This window comes from Fundulus heteroclitus, chromosome 20 (assembly GCF_011125445.2).
Source record: "Fundulus heteroclitus isolate FHET01 chromosome 20, MU-UCD_Fhet_4.1, whole genome shotgun sequence".
Lineage (NCBI taxonomy): Eukaryota > Metazoa > Chordata > Actinopteri > Cyprinodontiformes > Fundulidae > Fundulus > Fundulus heteroclitus.
Window position 1 is genome coordinate 11,712,057 of NC_046380.1, and position 23,746 is coordinate 11,735,802.

The following is a 23,746-nucleotide window of genomic DNA, read 5'->3' on the forward strand; positions in this document are numbered from 1 at the left end:
GGGCTGCAATGTATTACAAATGTCATAATTATGTCATTATAAGAATATGTGGCAAATTTGAACAGTGTTTAAAGTCAATAGATGAAAGTTAATTGATTAATTCTCCCACCTCCCACCGGCCCTCTAATGTGGGAGTGGATTTTTCACTCATAAACTGACAAGGTTCAGATTCTATGAACCCATGGTTGATGAAAATGTAAAATTAGACTTCTTGATTTGGCTAAGAATATTTTAAAAATGACCAGTGTGGCAGGTAGTACAGCTAGGATGTAGAAATTAAAATGAGATACTAGCACAAGCTAAAAAAAAAGAAAAAAAAAAGAAAATCCGTGTAGGAGCGATAAATGAGATGAGACAGAAGTGCCAACCTCAAGTTAGAGGCCTGCCAAAGCGAGATCTGAATTGCGTACTAAACATAACATTAATCAATATAGACATATAGCATCACACAACACAAATAAATCCTTCACATGTGTGGTTTGGAAGAAATAACATAAATAGAATAGGTCATAGAATCCTGCAAAGCACAAATAAATAACTTTAAATAGAAACAGGGTTTGCATTTACTAGAAAATTCAGCAATTTACTGTACAAAAAAGTTTAAGCCACGGAAAAAAAGGTCTTCCAGTTTAGCAAGATATTACAAGCTTTCATCAGAGAAAGCTTTATAAGGATTAATATAAAGGAGAGTGGGGTCTTAAGAACGTCACTGGCTATTGACGACAAGGAACTGTGAAAAATGAAAGTTACGCAATAAATGGGTAAAGGTGAGCCATGAGTATTTGTAAATGTGAACAGCTTGGAATTTCATGCGTACATGCTTCAAAAGGCCGCAATCAGAGATGGAAAGGCTCACTCCACGGACTCACATTATGCACTTTCATACACATTAACACCTCCAAGAATAACAGCACCACAAGAAACTGAAACTGACTAGTCATTACAGCTGCTCCCAGAATGCATTTCACTCCACCCTCCCTGAGAGCAGCAGCGAGTTACCAGGTAGCAGCCCAACGCCACTGTTAAAACCGAGTTAAATTAAAGCTGACAGTTTTATAAAGCAAAAATAAATTAGATCATCACCATTCATTCTATATATAAAAAATCTCGATGAAGGAGCAAGCAGCCAAAACATGAGTGTAATCATCCTTAAAGCTGAAGCGGCCTGGCCATAATAAGCTTGATCTTGGGAAAATACTGGGGATAAATAAACGTGTGACGCATACTGTGGCACAAACTTGCTGTCATTGTGTAATTTGTGTCATGTTCGAGAGATTACGTCTCTGAACTTGCATGATAGGTTTTGCATTGGATCAAAGGTTTGCTGATAAATTTGATCAGAAATGACAGATTTTATAGGAAGAGAAACACGTTGACTTCTACACTAAGACTCACTCTGAAATTTAACCAATACCTGCTTCAGTAATTTCAGACAGATGTCTTCACATTTCGTCGTTTCTTTTTTTTTTTTTTTTTTGGCAACAGAAAATGTAGGATACTGTCCTCGAGGGAAAACATCTATCTGAGACTCATACAGAAGAATTCAGCATGCATAAAAGGAAATAATCTGTTGTTATAAGACACATAGCCCACACAATCCATTCTTACTCCCATCTGCACGGCATCAGCCCACCCAGAGTGACGTCAATGAGCAGATTAGAGTGTGCACCCCCACCCCCTCAACCCCTTTACCATCTCTTTCCTTTTTCACGCCTGATCAAGACTTTTCATGATGCTGTTTTCACTGCCTCCAAGGGCGCTTTGCTCTAGGTTTAACAAACAAAACAAGTAAATTAGCAATTTGGGATATTTACAGTTAAAACAGTATATAACCATCCGTTATCAAAATGGGGCCTCGGTTACAAGCACGATAATAAGATTTTATTTAACTTTACACAGCACCATTTAAAGGGCTAGATGTATAAAGGTGGTGGCTATGATATATCTGATGATTTTCTTTTAGTAGGTTCTAAAATAAATCAAACTCTTCACCATTTCATGTATTTCAGTAAAAAGCTAATAAAAAAAGTGTTATGATAACATGCAATTGATGTTTCAATGCTCCTTTTCAGAATGCAGGTATTACCCATGTCCCATTTTATCCAGTATGTCAGGTTGACTCCTCATACTTTGTACCTTTTCAAGATGACCTCGATATACTGTCCAAACTGTGCTAGAAAAGATAAAGTCAGTTTGTTCTTAAGGTGAGGTCACTGTGACTGAGTAATTTTACTTCAGTTGAGTTCTACAAAATATATGTGTTAATATAAAGGAAACAAAAATGCTCTATAGAAATTTCCTGTACAAATGGGAGTTGATAACAAAAAGACATGGCAATCATGTTTGAATATGATAAACAAAATCGCACAAACAAACAATAAGACGAAGTCCCCTAAAGACCCTGGTTATACAACTTTCTGAATCAAAATTTACAACAACAAAAAAAAGGGTTTCAAACAATGCTTTTTACTAGGGGAACATTTTGCACTATTTGTCAAAACCATGGCTTATTGTAGCTCACAAAAGTGACTGTTACACTTCCTCTGTGCAGATGTCTCAGGAGCTAAGCGCAGATTTTCTTCCCCCTATTCTTCAATATCACCAGCTGCTGAGGGAATCAGATTTAGTTAGTTCAACCTCCCACACAAAAAGATATCAGTAAAGTATGTGGAGGTCTACAAGGAGAGTTACTTCTGCTGTTTAAACTTCTTACTCCAAGCATTTATCTTCCTCTTTTAATCACAAATTTTATAATTTGATCAATTTATAGTCTAACTGCTTGAAGAGTGTGATTACTTTTAGTATTATTGAAAAAAATCATTTTATTTTTTTGTTTGCTTATCCCTCATTTTACCCCCTAAATACCTTACCAGCCGGAGGGCCTTTAAGTGACAACAAAGGACATATCTGGCATGGTGGTTCTAAATCAGCTCCATCATTTGTATTGCGGTATACATTCACCCTGTAGTTAACCCTTTAGCCCTGAAGCTACAAGGTAATAAGTCATTTTCCATGCAAACTGCATAGCTAAGAATACTAACTGTAAAAAATAAATAAATAAATGGTAATGGCTTTCTGGTGACTGTGTCACTGCAAAAGCTACACTTTGGCTGATCCAAAATGTCAGGCGGATGATATTTTTTCCCCCACACGGAAACCAGTATGCAAATTCTCTGCATATGTTGTCCTATCACATGTGCTTTATGCTGCTGCAAGACATTTCTGAGTGACGCTATGGGGACAGATACCTTTGATGACATTAAAGGCCAGCTTTTCATTGAAGAAAAGCCTATAAGGGTCAGTGTGAAAATCAAGATTTTATTACAGCCAAAAAAAAAGCCTCATCAGTCAGGCTGCTGACAGCATCAAAAAGGATCAATATTGCTGTTAAAAATAAATACATTAAATACATAAAAAACACTTTTCTGCTTGCAGCCATTTCATTAGCTGTAAGCAGACTATTACATCAGGCCAATGGAGAAGAAAACATTTTAATACAGAAATGTGGACTTAATGAAAAGTAGGTTTAATACATGCTTTAGGGTTGTTACTCTCAAAAGGTACTTTTAAGCTGACAAATGAGCTTCACTGAAACACATTCTAATGTATTAATTGTGACAGCACACCCTACTTCATTGGCTGCTTTCCTACAAATTTAACAAGATAGAAGGTAGGGACAGGTTGAGTCTGAACGTCCTCTGCACCGCAATACTATATTGTTTTGAAAACTGCAGGTCAAACAAACATATTGATTCTTGCACACATACCAAAATAGAAGTTGCTTATGTTTATGTAGCCACACATAACCATATATTTTGGACTATAAGACACATTTTCTCAAAAATTGAGTGTGTGCCTTATAATCAGGTGTGCCGTATATATTATTACCGTATTGGTTGTGCTTACTGACCAATTTTATGTGGTATAATGCGCTCAAAAAACTGTTAAAATGAGTAAGTACGACTTTGGTTTGCAACGAAGCCGCTCCGCTCAATGGATATTCTGAGATATTCGGAGCATTACATGTGTGACTGTGTCACTACCTGATCGATCCCCTGAGCTGTCTACAAGATTGCCTGACTGTAATGTCGAACCTAGAAGTACATTCATTTAAAGGCCCCCACATACTCGGCAGCCCACGCCCGGAGTACGCACTAGCAACAATGAACCTAGTAAGTTAATTCAATATAAAAGTTACGTTTATTTTGGCCTCATGTTTGAAACAGGGCAGTGTAGTCCAACTACTCTGTCCTCCCGACAGACGGATAGCTTTCCTTCTCAGGAGAGAGTGGTGTATGTGGAGGGGCGGAGTGACATTACACACTTGGGAAGAATATTATATATATTCTGGTGTGCCTTATGTGTGGACATAGACACACATGCACACGTTACTACACGTTGCGCCTTATAATCCAGTGTGCCTTATGGTCCGAAAAATACTTCAAATAGATACTGATATGGCCGCTGAATGAAGCCAATGGATCAATTTCATGTGATTTTGACTTCTTTCTTTTCTTTTCTTGTTTTTTTTTTTTTGGGAGGGGGGTGGAAGCCATTTCATTTTTGGCTGCATGGTCTTGCATGCACTAAGCTGGCTGAAGTACTTCCACAAAAGCTGTCATTTCTGGGTCACTGATTTGTTCAAGTTTTAATCTGGCTCTTTTATTACATTAAATGGGATTTTAAGGTAAAAAGAAAAAAGATCCAGACTAAAAGGTGAGAAATAATACAAATTACACTTAAATTGAAGGTGATTGCAATACGACACAACTGTTGGTCACTATCTCAGGTTTATGTCTCTCAGCTGTTAAATGTACTGACAGAAATTGGGATATTTATCCAATTAAAAGAATACTTATATGCGTCCTAATGCCTAACTGAGAAGATATGTCTTCAATCCTGAACCTGTCCAAATGTTGTCATACATATGTTTACCTGCACTATCCTTTTTTGTTCATGCAAATTGCAGAGATGTCTGGATACGTTACAAGGCTTACAGGCAATATTGGTACATCCTGCTGCCAAGCATTCTGTAAATCTGAGAAAATGCACACGTGGAAAAAAAATGAGGAAAAATCTAAAAATAAATCAGACCGTTACGTTGGGCTTGAAGGTTTTAGTACACTTGTTCTGAGCAGACCACATGCTCATTTTGTAAGAAAAACATACAAGGATGCATAAGATTAACTAAACAGCCACAAGGACTGACCAAAGACACAATAGAGGACCTGAACAAAAAGGGATTCCAAATCTGTGGATAATCACTTTATGTAACTCCTGAAAGCTGCAGTGTAATGCAAAGCTTGATTATTGTTAGATTGTGCCCTAACTAAAACCCACACTGCAGTGAATATCTCTTCCAATATCCTGTGAATCAGAACCAGTTGTCAATAGCAGACTGCCACCTTCCACCGGAAGGATAACCTAGATTTAGGGCTTGTTTAATCTGTCAACATTGCTATGATACACCATCTGCAAACCAACCTACAGTGCTGCTGTGTGAAGCAAAACATTTTTCTGCCTCCTTCAACAGATGGGTTTTAAATGAACCAGCTCACAAAAATGCACCGACAACGTAAAAAAAAAAAAGATTACCTTAAGTCTACATCATGTCAGATCTTGTTGTATTGTTCTACAGCCAAACCTCTTAAAGGAAAATTATTCATTCAGATCTATTTTTTTTTTTTTTTACTATTAAATACAGCAAAAACATTGTGGTGTATATATTGGTCAGCTTGTCTTGGACCTTCTTTATAGCCTGCATCAGTCTACGATTAGTGATTATTCTTTGACAATTTTTTATAGACCAGATTCTACAAGTATTAAATCCCTACCACCTCCCTGTCCAACTTCCTGATATTCCAAAAACCAGAACACATTGTACTGGTTGTTAAAAACAATCAATATCTTGATATAAACTAGGGCTGTACAATTTTGCCAAAAATCAAAATTGATGTGCTCTCTCTCTCTCTCTTTCTCTCTCTCTCTCTCTCTCTTTCTCTCTCTCTACTTATTGGAAGTATGTTAATGACTGTAATCCGCACTTGATAAGAGTATGTTATACTTGTCATTTCTGATCAGCACGAGCGTTTAACCTTTTCTATTATCCAATGTTTTTATTTTTACAGTTAAGCTTGATTAGTGTGAATTCATTGCTACTGTTAAATTCGATATTATGCTGCTATGTTTTCTTTTTATATCATGTTAAGTCTAAATACTTCAGGTTATAGAGGTTTCTGATAATGTAACAAAGGGGGATACGCAGGAGTTTGGAAAATATCTAGGGCCTCAAGTATTGATTTTAGACTGTTTTGTGGTATCCTTAGCAAGAGGACCATGAGGAAAGATCTGGAGTGAGACCCTGACAGTCCTTTTCCTATTTTTTTTTTCCAAATATCTGTCAGGCAGTAAGATTAGTTCCCAGAAATAAGAGCACATCTGCCAAGATCTATCACGCGCACGCAGCATTGTTCCAAGAATGTTCTCCACATACACATCAATGGTGTACACACAAATTTCTATCGAAGCGCACACACATACTCGGCTTATAAAAAGAGTTGTCCAGATGCATGTTAGAACTTTGCTGTTGCACCGCGGTTGAACGTGTAACTTTGAAATAAAGTTCTCCTGTTGCCAAGCAGAGAAACTGGAATCTTAGTCCCCCTAGTCTTCTTTCTTTCCTTTTTTTAAGGTTCAATACGTTAAATAATCTCCCACATGACATATATCAACCATAATTGTAATTGTGATTTAATTTTGACTTTTCTCTGCAATAACCACAAGCAACAAAAATGGCCGGTAGATAAAGTTGTTTGTACATAATGACTATTTAAAACAAGACATTTATATGGTACATATTAATCATAATATTCATATTTAAGAGAATTGCTTGTTGAGTTGGACATCAATTCTATTTGAACTTAAAGTGCAAAGCGCAACCACCAAACAAGTCTATGTATTAAACAGTTTGACCAGTATTTAATGCTATAGTGAGATTCCTGAAAGTTTCTGGTAAAAAGAAATATTGATTATATAAACCCTAAAACAAGTAATACAATTAGAATATCTCACTGCTGCAGCTCTCTTCCCTTCCATGTGGACTCAAACCATCTTTAAAATATTACCTACACCTAAAGGACGTGTCTTATCCATTAATTGTTACGTAGCAAAAAATTTAAGGCTTCTGTGATTTGGAAATTGCATTTTTAACACTGTAATTATATTGCAAATGAGATTAATTGTCCAGCACTAATATAAACTATACAAAAAAATTAATTATGGAAAGGTACTTATTTGTATCAACATTGATACAAACTGACCCTTTAAAATGTGCCCACATTTTCAAAATTCTTCTGACCGCAGCAATAACAACTGCATGCAACATGGACACGCCCTGCAACCACTCATCTCAATCATAATCTGCTGTTGGAAGTTTAAACTCTGCTAACATTGAGTATAGCCAGACCCTAATTAGCTGACAAGACAAATACAAAAAGCATTGTTTGGAGGAACTTTCCTTTTAAGGCAGACAAACAACAAAAAATTAAATGCTGAACAATATCACATGCTATGCTATTGCTTCAAGCTAACACTAAAAGCTAAGACTAGGCAAGGCAAGATCATTTATTTGTATAGCACATTTCAGTGAAAATACAATTCAAAGCACTGTACGGGAATAGAACATACAAAAAGTTAAACTTGAAAAAAAAATACATTGCAGTGGCATAATAAAAACAGGTAAAGAAAATTTGTACAACAAACTTAAATGTTTTCTACTTAAATATTAGATTCACTGACAACCCAATGACCATGCCCTGTTGGTCTGAGGTCTCCATCGAGTCACCTCTGCCAGGTGCATAATGTATTTTTCGGACCATAAACCGCACCGGATTATGAGACAGAGCAGTTGGACTACACTGCCCTGTTTCTAACATAAAGCCAAAATAAAACTTTTATATTGAATTAACTAACTTGGTTTATTGCTGCTAGCACATATTTCAGACGAGGGCTGCCTTACATGAATGCACTTCTAGTTTAGCCATTACAGTCAGGCAGTCTTGTGGACTGCTCAGGCACTGCATGAAAAGTGTGATTTTCGTCACTATGCGGCACTGTAGATTGTCGTGGAAGTTCAGGTTAACGGCTGTTCACGGTAATTTGCAGGCAACACCGAAAACTGCCGTGAATGCGGTACCGCGCACGTGACGTCACCGTCTCAAGAGCAACGCCCCTTTTGCCGCTTAGGTAGGGCATACAGGAGAGAACGCATACAGGAGAGAACGCACGGATAACAGATCTGACCGACTTTACAGCCGTTAAACTTTCCCAAGACGATGTCCCAGGCACACGGATTACTGGTCGCACTGTCGAAGAACACACCAACCTTCAGATCAAACGATGGCTTGAGGTTTGAGGGCTTAAAAAGACTGGAAAACTGGCCGAGTTGATGAACGGTAAGCTTTGTTTTTTTTTTCCTGCGCGGCGATCAAGGCAGCGTCGGCCGTTTTTTTTTGTTGTTGTTTGCAATCACCGTCCAGGAATGGGTATATGTTTAATGTTTGTCTCATTTGAAATGTTTTTGAGTAAGCCTGGTAGCAGGCTATCATGTTAGCGCCTGCTACCAGGATAGCCTATATGCGATCATGGTAGCAGGCGCTACTTTATTAACATGTCGGCCACCAAAATACTCTTACCTTGACTTGATGTCGCTGGAATTGGGTCAGGATGTTCTTCGGTTGGGCCCTTTCCTCCGACAAAATGCTTGCTACATATGTACTTGAATTTGGTAACTTTTTCCGGGTTGAACTGTTGTGTAGGCCGACCGCCCCGGTGTTCCAAGCGCACACATTTCTCCTTGGCAGTCTTGAAGAAAACATCTTTCATATACGGCCGATCAGCGTACCTCGAGTCGCTGTTGCCCGTTCCATAGCAACAATGTTTAAAAACCATGGTCTTAGATTTGGAAAAAGCATTTGTTTACCGAGTAAAACCAAGGGTAACGCACGTCTCTTTTACAGCGACACAGCGGCGGACTATGCAAGCATGCCCTACTGCGTACCACGTGATGTGACGTCATCGTGACGTTGTGTTTCTAAAAATAGCTTGCGCGCGGTACCGCATTGTCAGAAATTGACGTGGGCCTTGCTTGGCGTGGTCCCCCCATGACCCCCCCTCCTCCTAATTCTAGGGGAGGCTTTAACATGTAAATGAAAATGCTGTGAGCTATACAAATGCAAATCAGGGTTGCAGGGGGAGTTTACCCATGTCTCGCATTCAACTCCCCTTCAACTCCTCTTGGACGCGATCTACAACTTTCAGCCAGTCCGCAGACTGACGAGAAGAAACTGCTGATTGCTATCAGTGGACTGTCTCATATGAGTCAGTCAGTACTGAAGCAATGCCAAGAGCGTGGAAATGTTCAAGTCAGAAGTTTTGGTTGGGTCATTCAGGTTAAAGTAAATGAAATGGGGTTTAATTAACTAAAAATAAGTCCCACTTTAATGGAGAAGTATAGTGAGGATTTAACTATATATACAGATGCATCTAAACTAACTGATAAAAGAATGGGTGTTGCTTATGTCATTCCAAAATTAAACATTAAAGTTGGAAAAAGAATGAGTGATGATTTAGCAGTTTACACAGCGGAATTGATTGCTGTGTGGCTAGCTTTGCTTTGGGTGGAGGACAATAGGCCAAGGAAGGCAGTAATTGCTTCAGATTTCAGCTCAGCTTTAATCAGTATTAAAACATTTCAGTCAAAATCAAGGCAAGACATTGTGTATGATATACTGCAAGCTGCAAATAATCTAATAAAGTCAGGAATTAATATAACTCTGGTATTGTACCAGCTCATATAGGAGTAATAGGAAACGAGTTAGCAGATAAAAGTGCTAAGCAAGCAGCTAGACATTCTAATATAGATGTTGAAGTGCACTACAGCAAAGAAGAAATTAAAAGTATGGTCAAAAACGCAGACTGGAAGACAGTTCTATAACATTCAGAATAAAGTGGGAAAGAGCAGAAATACAAACAGAAGCAAGGAGGAGGAGGATGTATTTTCTAGAATGAGGTATGGACACACACGTCTAAATAAAACTTTGTTAATAATGAAGAAGCATGCTGATGGCAACTGAATTCTGTGGTAGTCCAGAGACTATAGAGCATGTTATTGTACACTGTAATAAATATCAGGAAGAAAGACAAAGACTAGTCTTACAATTACAAGGAGAACAGATGAGGCTAAACTTAGAAGAAATTCTGCAAAAAAAAAAAAACACAGGGGAAATGAGTGTAAACTACGTAATTGGCTTCCTGAGGAATACAGGACTAATAAAAATAATTTAGTATGATCTTTTTGTTTGTTTTGTTTTGATTGGTTTGTTTCGTTATGTTTGTTTGTGTGTTTGTTTTATTTGTTTGCAACCTATTAGGGAAGGTTAGACTCCAGTACCACACTCCAGTCCAGTTGGTGGCGGTAATGCACCATTAAAGTTAGTTGCCAACCGCCATAAAAACCGAAAGAAGAAGAAGAAGAAGAAGAAGAAGTGGACCGTCTCGTCAGCTAATAGTGCCGATATGAATTAGCGGTTCACTTAACTGCAGAATTCGGTAAACTCCAGGTTGCTGTCCATAGAGGACAAGTTGGTGGCTCTGCAGTTGAACAACTGTGCGGGAGAGACTAACGCCAAGAAGAGAAGACGGGTGCAGAATCCCAAGCTTAGGTAAGAATATGTTCGGTGACTGCTAGCTAAGCTAAAAGTAGCCTAGCCTACAACCAAATCTAAGATTAGCCTAGTAGCCTTGCAAAAGAACAAGCTTTATTAAAGTGTATTTTCATTTACAGGAAGCAGTATGCCGTCTTCACAACTCGGAGACAAATTGCAGGCGCTATGAACCGGAGCGAGGCGGTGACCTCCTATTTGCTCGGAGCCATGTCTGCAATTCCAGATTGACACGATGTTGATCAAGACGACATTATCTGTAAGTGACTTGTTTTCACTGCTTCTCCTTCCTTGTTTAATGTTATTGTGACTTGCGTTTGATTTTTATTCATACCACTCTCATTTAATTATTTTCCAGCCTGGCGAAGAAGATGGCGTTGTTGGCGTGGTCTCTGGATGGATTGGACGGCCGCCGCCATTTCGTAGGCCGGTGTTGTGCGCAATTCTGTTTCCCCGTGTCGGGAGCGCACTTTGCAGCCGTTTTCCCGGCGCTTCTAGTTGATTTCTCGGTAAAACAAATCCTATAATCATGTCTAGGTTGTAACATTCAGTTTAATCGGCAGCTGTTTACAAAATTGTAAAATAAAAATAAATAAACGGTCTTTCAGACATCTCCCGAAAACTTTGGGAAATAAAGAGCAAATGTTTCTAAATTCTCAAAAATTATGTGATAGGATGTAGTATACTAGAAATTTCCTTAATCCAGTAAACTGTCATATTTTATATTACAAAGGGATGTACTGGGAAGTCTACACTCTTGTGTTTTCAGGAAGTCTTAGGCTGTTTCTCAATTCACGAGAACGCGCTCGCATTCTCGTGAATTGAGAAACAGCCATCCCATCCTCCTCTTTCAGCAATGTAAAATCATAAATACACAGTGGGTGCTGGAATAGTGTTTTATGGCTTACTTTTATTTGTCAGGTTAAAGTGACAAAAGTTGGAAAAAGACCGTTTATCTTGCCATTTATAACACAATACAGCGTAAGAAGACATAGTTTGTTTATTTTTATTCTACAATTTTGTAAACAACTGCCGATTAAACTGACTGTTACAACCATGACATGATTATATGAGTTGTTTTACCGAGAAATCAACTAGAAGCGCCGGGAAAACGGCTGCAAAGCGCGCTCCCGACACAGGGGAAACAGATTTTCACGGGGGAACAGAATTGCGCACAACACCGGATCTCTCTGAACTCTGTGTGAAGCTGCAGTCCCGGTTAGAGGCGACGCCGAAGTACAGAGCCACGCACAGTAGGCGTCTGCACATCGGACCTGCCTCAGAAAGAACGCCGCCAGCAGTTACCTACAACCCCGAGGAGGCAAACGGACAGTTCACGGAGTTGTAGTTTTTGGATCCTCGCGTTGTATATAGTTGTTTGTTTTAATAAAGCTCTTTCTTTGCATAAACATCTTCCTGGCAAATGTTCATTTCCTGTATAAATTCATTCATGTCCTTGATGGTAGCCTAATAATAGTGTAGTAGCCTACATAGGATAACATGAATATACAGCATAATATGAATGAATAAATAAATAAATATATATATAATAAATATATAAATATATATATATATGTAAATGAGTTATTGGGGATCTGCCAACCAATCAGGAGTGATTTTACTTGTTTGAAAGAAGTGGTTCCATCCAATACTCAGTAAGAACGTTCAAGCCTGGCCTGGCCACGTGTGGTTTTTGCTGCCAATCAGGAGCGATTTTACTTATTTAAAAATAGTGGTTTCAGCCAATACTGAGTAGGTTATTCAAGCCAGACCTGGCCAGCCGTGCGGGTTCGCTGCATTCATATGCTAATTAGGGCCATTAGTACAGCTGATCGCTCTCCACATACGTCAGAGTCCGGTTCCGACAATTTGTGGCACTGAAAACGGCGACAAGCGCGGGTTGCAAATTGTCGTTAACTGCCGAAAATGAGGGAGATCTGCGGTAGTTTACGGGGACGAAAATCTCACTTTTCATGCAGTGAGGGGTTTGATCAGATGGTGACACAGTGTACCGTAATGCTCCGAATAATCATTGGTTGGAGCGGCTTTGTTCCAACTTATTTGGACTCTAACTTTGTCGTACTTACAATTTTTTTACACACACATCTTACCACATAAAATCAGTCAGCAAGCACAACGGTAATCATATATAAGGCGCACCGGATTATAAGGCACACCATCAATTTTTCAGAAACTTTAAGGACTTTAAGTGCACCTTATAGTCTGAAAAACACGGTAGTTCTGCACCACATAACACTCTTTTCTAATCACACATACTAAAGCTGACAAAGTTACCAAAAATGGTACAAGGCAACTGTTGAATACATTTTTATACACCTGATCCTTGTTTACACTGTGAAAAATGTTTTCTTTGTGCCCGATCTGTATTTTTTAAACATTTTATTTGGATAGTGTGATACTTTATATGTTCCTCAGTTGTAACATATGTATCATCAGCAAACACTAAAACTAAGCAAACATAATAAAATAAAATAATTGCATGATTGAATCAGTTACATACATCTGTAAAAGATATTGACACTACTGTTATCTTGTTTACTGTTTTGCGAAACAAGAAAGTGACACATAATATGTTTGACTAAACGAGGGCTGAAATAACCCCTTATTGGTTTTGCCCTAATTAAAAAAGTTATAGTTAGATTTATCATATTGTAATTAATACAATTATTTGCTCTTACCCAGTAATAACACTGCAACTTCAAAGAATGTTGCCATGGTATCAAAAATGGTATTGAGTATCTTTCTTAGTATCGGTATCAAGTCTGAACGTTTAGCATTGTGACAACCCAACATTGTACAATAATGCCCAGTCCTTCAGCCTCATTACAGCTGTTCATGCTTCAAAGTAGGCCAGGGTTATGTTCACACATCCATTTAGCCTAAGTCAGTGGTTCTGAACTTAGGGCCTAAATTACTTAGAGTAAACTGATGCACTTCAAAACCTTAAATTAATCAATATATTTTACTGCAACAGTAACTGAAAAAAGCCCACTAAAACAATGTGGATTAGAATTTAAGGACAGAAACATAAGCTAAAGGAAATTGTCACTTCCGGTGAAAGCTTGGAAGTTGCTCATGTCAACAAAAGCTTTATCTTCTGTGTTTATTTTTTCATAGTATTCTAGTAGAAGCTTTATTATTGGTCCAAGCTAAATTTGAAAAGAAAAAATGTCTTTCAACAATGAAATTAGTAGATTTTTAGGAGGAAAAGATCAATGAGAGAGATGAATATTAGTTGAATAGTAAGCCAACTTCTCTCTAATGAGGAAAAAAAATAATTAAATAGCAATTACATATAACTTAATTTATGGACAATCTAATATTTGGCTTTTGTCTGTTGAATAAATACCTAAGGCTCTGTGAAGCATTTGTGAAGCAAAGTCATGACCTTGAAATGTATTGTTTGACCATAGGCATTGATAAACATGGATTGATTGATTGATCAGATTCCTATTTTTTTTTAAAAGTCATCCATACAAAAATACAGGATGATTTTTTTTTCCCCTCGTAGCTATTATGAGATCTTTAATCTGATACTTTACAAGAGTACACCATTGTCAGCTATACATTATTAGTATATCAAATTTTATAAAACTTTATTTCACACTCAGTAAGTGCTTTACAGCTTTGTCATACATCAATGCATACTAATGCATTAGCTGGTGTATTTGTATAGTCTAGTTTCACAACTGATTGGCTGCACTAGTAAAACAAGTAAAAAATAGTTTTTTATTTATTAGTTATTGCTATTCTGTAAAGTCAATCAAGTAACACTTTATTAATGCATGTGTTTATCTTTTTATAAATAATATTAATAATAATAAAAGCAGGGTTGAGATTGTTATTACTGGCCTAACGTGCAGGGCAACCAGCTCACCTAGAAATTACACATCATTGCCACTTTCACTGGAAAACCCTCTAGTAGCATATGGATATGTTAATGTCACTATAATCAAAAACTGCATTCATCTTGAATATTTTCCAATAACAAAAGTTGTCCTGACCACACATCAGATATATTTTTAAACAATGCATTACTCTGTATAGAAACCATTTATGTCCAAAAGGAAGCAGAAACTCAGACAAAAAAACACCCATGCTGCAGAGGTAGGTGGTGATAATGATGACAATACCAACCCCCTCAAAAAATACTGACAGCATGTTTTTTTTGGGAAGGAAATTGTTTACCGTTTCAGTACAGAATCGCATTCTGGCTAAAGACAAATCTTGCCCAAAGATTTAGAAAACCACTCCATTGTTATTCTGGCTTCTAGAACAATAGAAAATATGGACATCCACAAAAAAAGCGCCTATGTCAATGTTTCTCAAAATATAAATTTTTCTACAAATATAAATTACATTTTGAGTTTTTGACAACCTCTACTTTGGGAAATGCTTTTAAAAATCCAAGTATCTCATGCTGAACATGCATGTGGATTGTATAAGAGTGCACATGGTTTAACTGCTCATGCTTTTATCAGGGCATGACATTTAAATTCTATATTAAGGTTTCTAGGGTTTTCCTTTTTCACCTCCGAAATATTGCCAACATTTTAAATATTCTGTCCAGGAGGGATGCTGCAAAACTAGTCCATGAATTTGTTACTTCTAGGCTGGACTTTTGCAATTCTTTACTATCAGAAAGTTCACAAAATGCAGTTGAAAGCCTTCAGCTGATCCCAAACGATGCAGCAAGAGTTCTGATGAAAACTAAAGGGAGATCATATTTATCCTATTTTAGCTTCCCTTCATTGGCTTCCTGTTAAATCAAGTATAATTTATAATAGTATCAAATATAATTTAAGATTCTCCTTCTCACATATAAAGTCCTTAACAATCAACTCTATCATATATCAGACATCTGATTACCCCTTATGTTCCTAACAGAGCACTTCGCTCTCAGACTGCAGGTCTACTGGTGGTTCCTAGAGTCTCTAAAAGTAGAATGGGAGGCAGATCCTTTAGCTATCAGGCTCCTCTTCTGTGGAACCAACTCTCAGTTTTGGTCCGTGAGGCAGACACCCTGTCTACTTTTAGAACTAGGCTTAAAACTTTATTTTTTGACAAAGATTATAGTTAGAGTGGCTTAGGTTACCCTGAGCTATCTCTATAGTTATGCTGCTATAGCCTTAGGCTGCTGGAGGACATCAGGGTCTATTTATCTCACTCTGCTGAGTTTTCATACTGTTCTCCAATTCTGCATTATGTGTTGTTATTTCAACGTTTAACTTTCTGTTCTCCCTGTCTCTTTTTCTTTTCATAGATGGCACACCTGGTCTGGTGTTCTGTTAGCTGTGACACCATCCTGGGGAGCAGATCACCCCCCATTATCCTCTCTAACATAGAAAAGACTCCTGGATCAATTTGTGTTTCTGTCCCTTTTGTGTTTCTGCTCTGTCTTCTTTAACCCCCAGTCGGTCATGACAGATGGCTGTTCAACTGAGCCTGGTTCAACTGGAGGTTGCTTCCTGTTAAAGGGGAGTTTTCCTCTCCACCGTTCCTTCATGCATGCTCAGTATGAGGGTTTGTTGCAAAGCCACTGCGGCTCAATGCTCTTTCAGGAGGAGTGAATGTGGCATGTCAAAATCTGATGCAATATGCTGGGTTTCCTTAGATAGGAAACATTTTGACCAATCTGTCTGTATGATTTGATTGAATTTGATTTGTAAAGTGCCTTGAAATGGCATGTGCCACCTGCAGGTTGTGTGAAATCTATTTATCTATTTGATCTATTTATGTTAATTTCACTATTCATTATAATTTCAGTTATTTTCAGTTGTATATGTATACCACTTTGTTGACCTTCATTATGTAAGTGCTTTATAAATAAAAAAGGTATGTATGCGTTGTGAATTGGCACTATATAAATAAAATTGAATTAAACTCAGTTGAATTAACTGGACTATTGTTGAACCACCCTATGGTTAATTCAGTCTTGGTGGGAGTTTATCAGTATGACACACCTTAATTTGACAAAATCTTTCCACTTCCCCCTGCAAAAGACTTTGAATACATCAGATTTTAAAATTCTCTTAGCCACATCTCTATTCCATTGACCGACATGATTTTCTGTCAGATTAAGTTGTGGACTCCGGCTAAACTTTTTAAATTATATGTATGACATCTGAAGTTGTGGGTCAAAGTGACTGGTATAAGGAACATTTTACAATTTACTCCACCACCACAAAAAAAAAAAAAAAAAAAAAATCCAGTTCCATCTGAATAGAAAGAACTCTAGAGTGAAGTTTCCACCATCATGTTTCACTAAGGTTTCATTACCTTTTCAGTGATAGACAGTGTTGTTTTTGTGCCAGGCATACTTTTTAGAATTATGACTATAAATGTCACATTTGCTGTTATTAGACCATACCACATTCTGCCACAAGGTTTATAACCAGGCCTCTGTCTTTTTTTTTTATAAAAAGGCGGCACCATTCTCACTGACACCTTCATACAAATAAACATTTCGATCATCTGTACCCTCTCTGCAAAGGATGTAAATGCTGAACATTAATTTGGGTTAACCACATTCCATATAAGTTATGACAATGTGTGTGCCAAGGCAGATAGATAAAAGTCACATTAAAATTAGAAGATAATGAAAAGGTGTATAATATTTGCCTTTTTAAGCCACAAAATCCCGGCTGTGTATATTTCTAAACCCACTGTAGAGCACATATAGTCTTTGGCATTTAATCAAATGTTCTTTTTTTGGTTATTGGGTGCATAATAATAATATTTGGATTTATTGTAGCAAAGTAAACAACTGCATGTCACATTGAACTTTGTAGGACAAGTACCCAGTTTAGATTCTATCTTAATTTAAATCTTGAGAACTATGAGTTCACATGGATTTTTAATGGAAGCGGCTTTACAAGAGGAGATATTAAAAATACCTCTATCAAATCTCTACAGTAAGACAATACTATGTTCATATTATTACTCTTCACTCCATTAAAAATAATGTCAAATTTTTGCTCTTCCATGTGATATCCAACAAGTGAAAACACCTTAAAGTTTTAACTTGCGTGATTTGTTTGAGAGTGTATGGAAAACTCTACTAACCCACTTATTTGGACTCTAGTGATGTCTCTTGTAAACCCCTAAAGATTAAGAACAATGTTGTACTGCTTTCTGATGCTGTTACATCTAATAAATAGTTAACATAACATAGCTTTTCCTTTCTTTCTTTTTTGGCTGATGCCAGTAAGCAAGTTTCCAAAAGTCTTTGTCTGAGTGTGAAGTTGCCAGGCAACTACAGACATCAGCATGATTTTGTTGTCTTCTGAGAGAGCCAGGCAAGCTGTCACATCCCAGTTCTGATGTACAGCAGAACCTTGGAGTGCTACAAATATATAACATAATGAACAACATATAAGACCACAATAAATGTACTTCAAAATAGATTGAAACTGAGGTGTTTGTCGCTCATCTTTTTTAATGTAAAACCTGTTATAAGTTAGAGACTTGAAAGAACACTTTTAGCAATGTAATAGGCTGTGTTTGGGAAGACTGTTGCAAATGTGCAAGAGAGAAATAAGAAAAGTTTGATAAGTGCAGATGTAAAAACTCTCAAAGACGCAGTAAAATCAAAAAGACTACAACAACTTATGGAAAGTATAAATGGATATTGGAAGTTTTTGTAATATGCTATACAGGGTTTACAACAGAAAACTAGCTAATTCTGGAGGGTGTAATGGACCGGGGGGGGCTGTCGCTGCACAGATTGGGGAGGGACGTGCGTGCGGAGCGTTGCAGCACTGCGCAGCTTGAAGGAGGAGCTCAGATCAACAGCACCCGGTCATCGGGCTGTCTGCGTCATCTCACGTAAGCTTATGTTCTCCGGGAGATTGACTACTGAACTGTTGCATATACAGGAGCTTTACTGACCTATCTATGTTGCTATCAAACATCAAGGTAACAATTATTTGGCAACCCTACTGACATCTTTGGTATCACTGTTACTGGTGTATAAAAACTTATTTAAAGTAAACTATTGATGCTTAGCAAATGATGCTTAGACTGGCGGGGGGCTTATAATACAGCCATAAGGCTGTTTTATAAGCCTGGTGGTGGGAGAAACCCTGCTATAGCTTTAATGTAGTCTTTAAAAACACTTGGACGCTGATAAATGCGGTATAAAGTCTGTAATATGCAATGACAGACCTAGACCTTGAAAAGCCAAAGAAAGACTGAGAACTCTCCACCTTGGTGACTTTTGCATGGTTACCAACTTTTGTTCTAGATGGAGACTGAAGCTTTTTCTCTGTTTCTCTCTCTGCTCGCAACAGAATTTCCATAGTTGGAGAGAAAAAAAGATCTGCACCTTAACAATGGCAATGAAATCTGAAAATATACCACAAAACATTGACACTGGCAGCTTGTTCGTCTGACAGCGTTATTGCTCAAAACATTTATTCTACAAGTTTCTGAAAAACAAGTGGCAAGACCGTAACATATGACTTTGTAAAATGCTGACCCCCAAACCTGAAGCCCTCCAAGCTCCACACAAAAGTTGGCATCTTCAGACTTGTGTAAGTTTTAAATGCACTTATAGGAAAACAGAAGGATTTCTAAATAACCAGAGACTCCTGGGGAAATACAGCTCAGCAACATCAGAGCAAGCAGCCTGTATGATTAACAGCACAACTGTGACGTGACCTTTTTACCAGGCAAATGTGGCAATTATTTTACAAAATATATTTAAAAAAAGCACAAAGTTAAAAGGCAGCAATACATTACGGGCTGCAATTAAAAGGATACAACGAGTTTTGATAAATTATTGATTTTATGATTGTTTGACTGCTTAATGGGAAAATCAAAAATGTATGATAAGAGACGAGGGTAAGGTCACTGACTAGCTTGCTTCAACATCTTGCTAAGGGTGAAATATTCATCCATTAACAGACTGATCTTCACGTTTATAAAATAAAGCACACACACAAGTAAACATTGTATAAATGAGTGTTTTCAATCAAATGTCACAGCCATAATGTCATTAATGTCAAAATAGGTAAAGAAAAAACAACATAAAACGCTTATAGGTGCATCAGGACCTTGCCCACTTTGCTATCGCAGAGATTATAGTAGTACTTCTTGGTGCTTCCCTATACAGTTACACCTGCTCAGAACATTCCAGTCACTTAACAGCTGTTTAAAATCAAAGTGATTGCATTGTTGAGGCACACTAATCCTAAGCACATGCAGTGCACAGCACCTGCGTGCACTTCAGTCTTCTCCCAGCAGAAAAAAAAAGTCTGAGACATGTTGTCTTTTAACATTATACAAAGATCAGCTGAATGATTTTCAATATGGGTAAGAAACATCACGACAACTTCAAAACAAGTGCACACCAACAGCAGGTTAACAGGTGAGTTTATATGGCTGGCTGCTCTGACATGTTCTTTGTTTTTTTTTTCCACAAGAGTGAACTCCTCACTGAAGTCATCCAAAGAACACGATGCTTTTTTTTTTTTTTTTTTTTACACAGCACACAGTGGGTGAACTCCAGCTGAATTAGAGGGACCCTGACTTTCTCTTTCTCGAAAGAAGAACCGTGCGTTTTCGAATGCAAGCGTGCAGGTAGTGCATCCTTCAAGATGCGTATCAGGATGCATGAGGCGAGACGCTTCTGTCAAACGCTAAAACAGAGCAAAGCAATTTTAAGGGACATGTTTAAATTTCTGGCCGCGCAGGACCAGGCTTTGCGCATTTTAATCTCCCAATACAAAAGGGGACAGTTTGTCTTATTCTCTAAACTATGGCCGCTATTATTGCTACTACTTTACGCTGATCAAAACATAAACGTCGTTTTCCATCCTACAACGAAACATTCCAAAGGAGGTCTTTCCACAACCGCGACACGGGAGCGCCGCTGCTCCGCGCACATCGAGCAGAAGGAACAAATCTGTTCATAATGCAGCACTTTAATGCTTTTTCTCCCCCCCAAGTAGGCTACAGCAACTTTCAAATCTGTTGAGCTGCGGCGCAATCTGGCGTTTGCAAGGCACGTCGCCGAGTGGGCTTCTACGTTTATTTCCACAGTTGCACCATTTGCAAAAGTAGGTGCTGCCAGGCGTGCTGGCTGTGACAGTCGGTGCAGATGTATCAAGACTTCTACACGATCAGGCCTGCTGCCACCGCTCACTTGCGTTTTCTCTGGGCACGGCGCGACCCCCGCTCGTCCACAGCCTGAGCTGAATCCGACCATTATTCACTGTTTTCGCTCTTTCGCCACTCGGTGATGGCGGGGAAAGTTGGCATGAGGAGAGCGTGGCACCGATCGCCTCCATCCGGCTGTCCGGTTCGCGGCCAGTTAGAAGCCGCTTCCCTCTCAGATATGAAAGGCTGCAACTCTTTGACAGTTTGGCTGTTGTTAAAACCCCGAAGCACAAAATAGGAGGGGTGCGAGAGACTCCCGCTGCGAGAGAGGAAGAAGAAAAAAAAAAATAATAAAATGACATGACAGGGTCAGACTTACCGACGGCTAAATCCAGCAGATCTGCGCACAGGAGCAAGCACAACGAGAAGACGGTCATCTTTCCCATATTTTGCAATAAATCCCAAACTCCATCTGCGTTTACATGCTCTCCTGGTTTCGGCCGTGTAATCCCGAGCATTCCAGAGGTATACGATGGAAGGATGTCCCCAAACTATTCATGATGCGGCTCAAGTCTAAGTGGAGAAAACGGAGAAGTTGACAAAGGATGCAGCATTCAGAACGGAGAACACCGAGCATCAGATAATAATAATAATTTAAAAATAAATGTCTCACTGCACGCGTTCATAAACAAGCGCAGTGTTTTTTTTCTGTCTGTTCTTAGAGCTTAAACAATGGGGAACTGAGCTGAACCGCAAAGCTATAGGCTGTGGAAAAACAGAGGTTAGGATGAAAACGTGTGCCCCTCTCTCTCTCGCTCTCTCGCTCCCTCTTTTCCTCCTCCCTCACTTTCTCTCCTCCCGCCCTCCAGACAGGCGCACAGTCATTCCTGATCACTCGTTCTTTTATTTCACACAATTTCCCTTAATCCTCCCCTGGATTCAGACCCTTCTAATTCTGCCCATTAAGCCGATTTATTTCCGTTGCATGTTTTTTTCCCCCTTATAAAAACAACGATTACTATCCTTATATGCTGGTATACCGCAGCCATATAGCTGAAATTATATTGATACAACTGCATAAAGAAGTCCCCAGCTGCGCTTGTTATCCCTTGAAAACATTTTCATGGGTGATTTTATTCATTTGTGGTGAGAACCGCTAAAGGAAAATGTTGAAATACAAAAGGTGCTTTAAAACAGGATCGCCGTCCTTTATTCCCCTTTGTAAGAACAATTAAATCGACTTTTCTTAATTTGCTTTACTGTCTCATGTTAAGGGACCTGGCAAGACACAATAACACAAACCAGTGGAAAAAAATAAGGCCTAAAAATATCTTGTTAAAAGAATATTACGGCTATTAAAACTTCTTTAAACTTCATAATTAGCTCATATGTTTAATGGACCAAATGGGGTTAATGAAGGCTAGTCATCCAGTTTAAATTGGCTGCAGTAATTTCTTTCATTAAAGATCATCCTGCAAGCAGCAAGTGTTGATTCAAGGATTACAGTTTCACTCTTAAATTTATACTTGAGCAAATTATCATTAGGTACTGTGCCATGCAGAAGTATTCAGCCCCCTTGACATTTTTCATGTTATATTGCTTCACAACATGGAATTAATATTGATTGATTGAGAGTTGGCCCCATTTCATTTACATAATATGCCAAAACCTTTAGGATTTAATGGTGCCATGCCACCACTGTATAAACCGTGCAGTTTAATTGACATCGCTACATATATAAATTCTCCGAAGAATTTCATTAAAAAAAGTCAGGTTGCTGTTTTGTCAGGCCAGATGTCCCTCAATAGAAGTGTTGAGTATGGTAATCATATGCGGCTCTGCCTAGTTGAATTCACTTTGATGGGCTACAACCATATTTGGAAAACCGGTCAAACGTGCCCTACATCCCTCCCCCCATCCACACCAGTCTTCTCTCCCCTCACCACTCTATCACGAATCCAGATTATGATATTATTGCTAGTGGAAGTATTTGTGTTGCAGGATGTCTGACAGGTGAGGCCAAGATGACCAAAGGCTGTAAACAGGCTTTGCAATTCAACACAGTGGGATCAAAATGAATAGATCATGGTGGGGGTAGTCAGCTCCAGCTTTCCCCCCCGGTCCAAAGCTGGCTCTCCTGGGCCACAACAGAATAATTATGCAGCTGGCAGCGTTTTAGCTCGTCAGTCAACCAGAAGTCAACCATATGTTTAGACTGAAACATCTGGTTGACTTCCCTACATTTGATAGCATTTCAAAATGAAATAAACTTACAGGTAATGACAGTGTTGTGGTCGTCACCTTCAGTGTAGGTACAGAAGTTGTTGTTTTTTTCAAAATGTTTTTGTTCGAAAACTCAAGAAAATGGGCCCGGTCCCCTTGAATTCCCTCACGTTCAAGGAAACCATCCTCAGTAAAGTCCGCTCCCCATAAAGGAACTTCAGCCACTCTGTGTTTCTCTCGTCATTCAGGAGTAAGTGGAAACTTCTATCCGTTTGTTAGCGCCCATCGGACATAACAGCTCCCCTTTTCAGTAACCGCGGTGAAATTTGTTTTAGGGTGAATATCAAATATTTGCGCTCTGCGGCTTCTGCAGTGACTGCCTCCTGTTCGAGCTGATAAAGGGAGGCTGATCTGGGGCTGCTGCTCTCTGTCTGCTCCCTTCTCCAACATCTTCCTCTTAAGTGGAGCAATCAGACATCCTAGTCAGACATCCTACCTCACAGCCAGTGCATCAGCTGGGGGAGGGGGGAATGGGAGAGGGAAAGCTGTTTGCTTCATGGTGTGCTCTGACTGGTGAACATGAATTACGTAGTAAATAACGTACATATAAAATTAAAACTGTTTGACTGTTTTTGAGCAAAGAAGCAAAGCTGATTGCAGCTGAGCTGGTTCTTTGGTAT

The 23,746-nt window shown here is 38.6% G+C and overlaps 1 protein-coding gene across 1 annotated transcript in view; it reads right to left on the reverse strand.

Moving 5' to 3' along the window:
* Nucleotides 1-21,681, reverse strand: part of igsf21a (immunoglobin superfamily, member 21a) — a gene marked incomplete in the record, with an annotated part of 185,891 nt that extends 164,210 nt beyond the window's left edge. Inside the window, 1 exon segment of the mRNA XM_036151534.1 lies at nt 21,223-21,681. Coding sequence (XP_036007427.1) covers nt 21,223-21,361 — 139 coding nt within the window.
* Between the last annotated feature and the right edge of the window lie 2,065 nt (nt 21,682-23,746).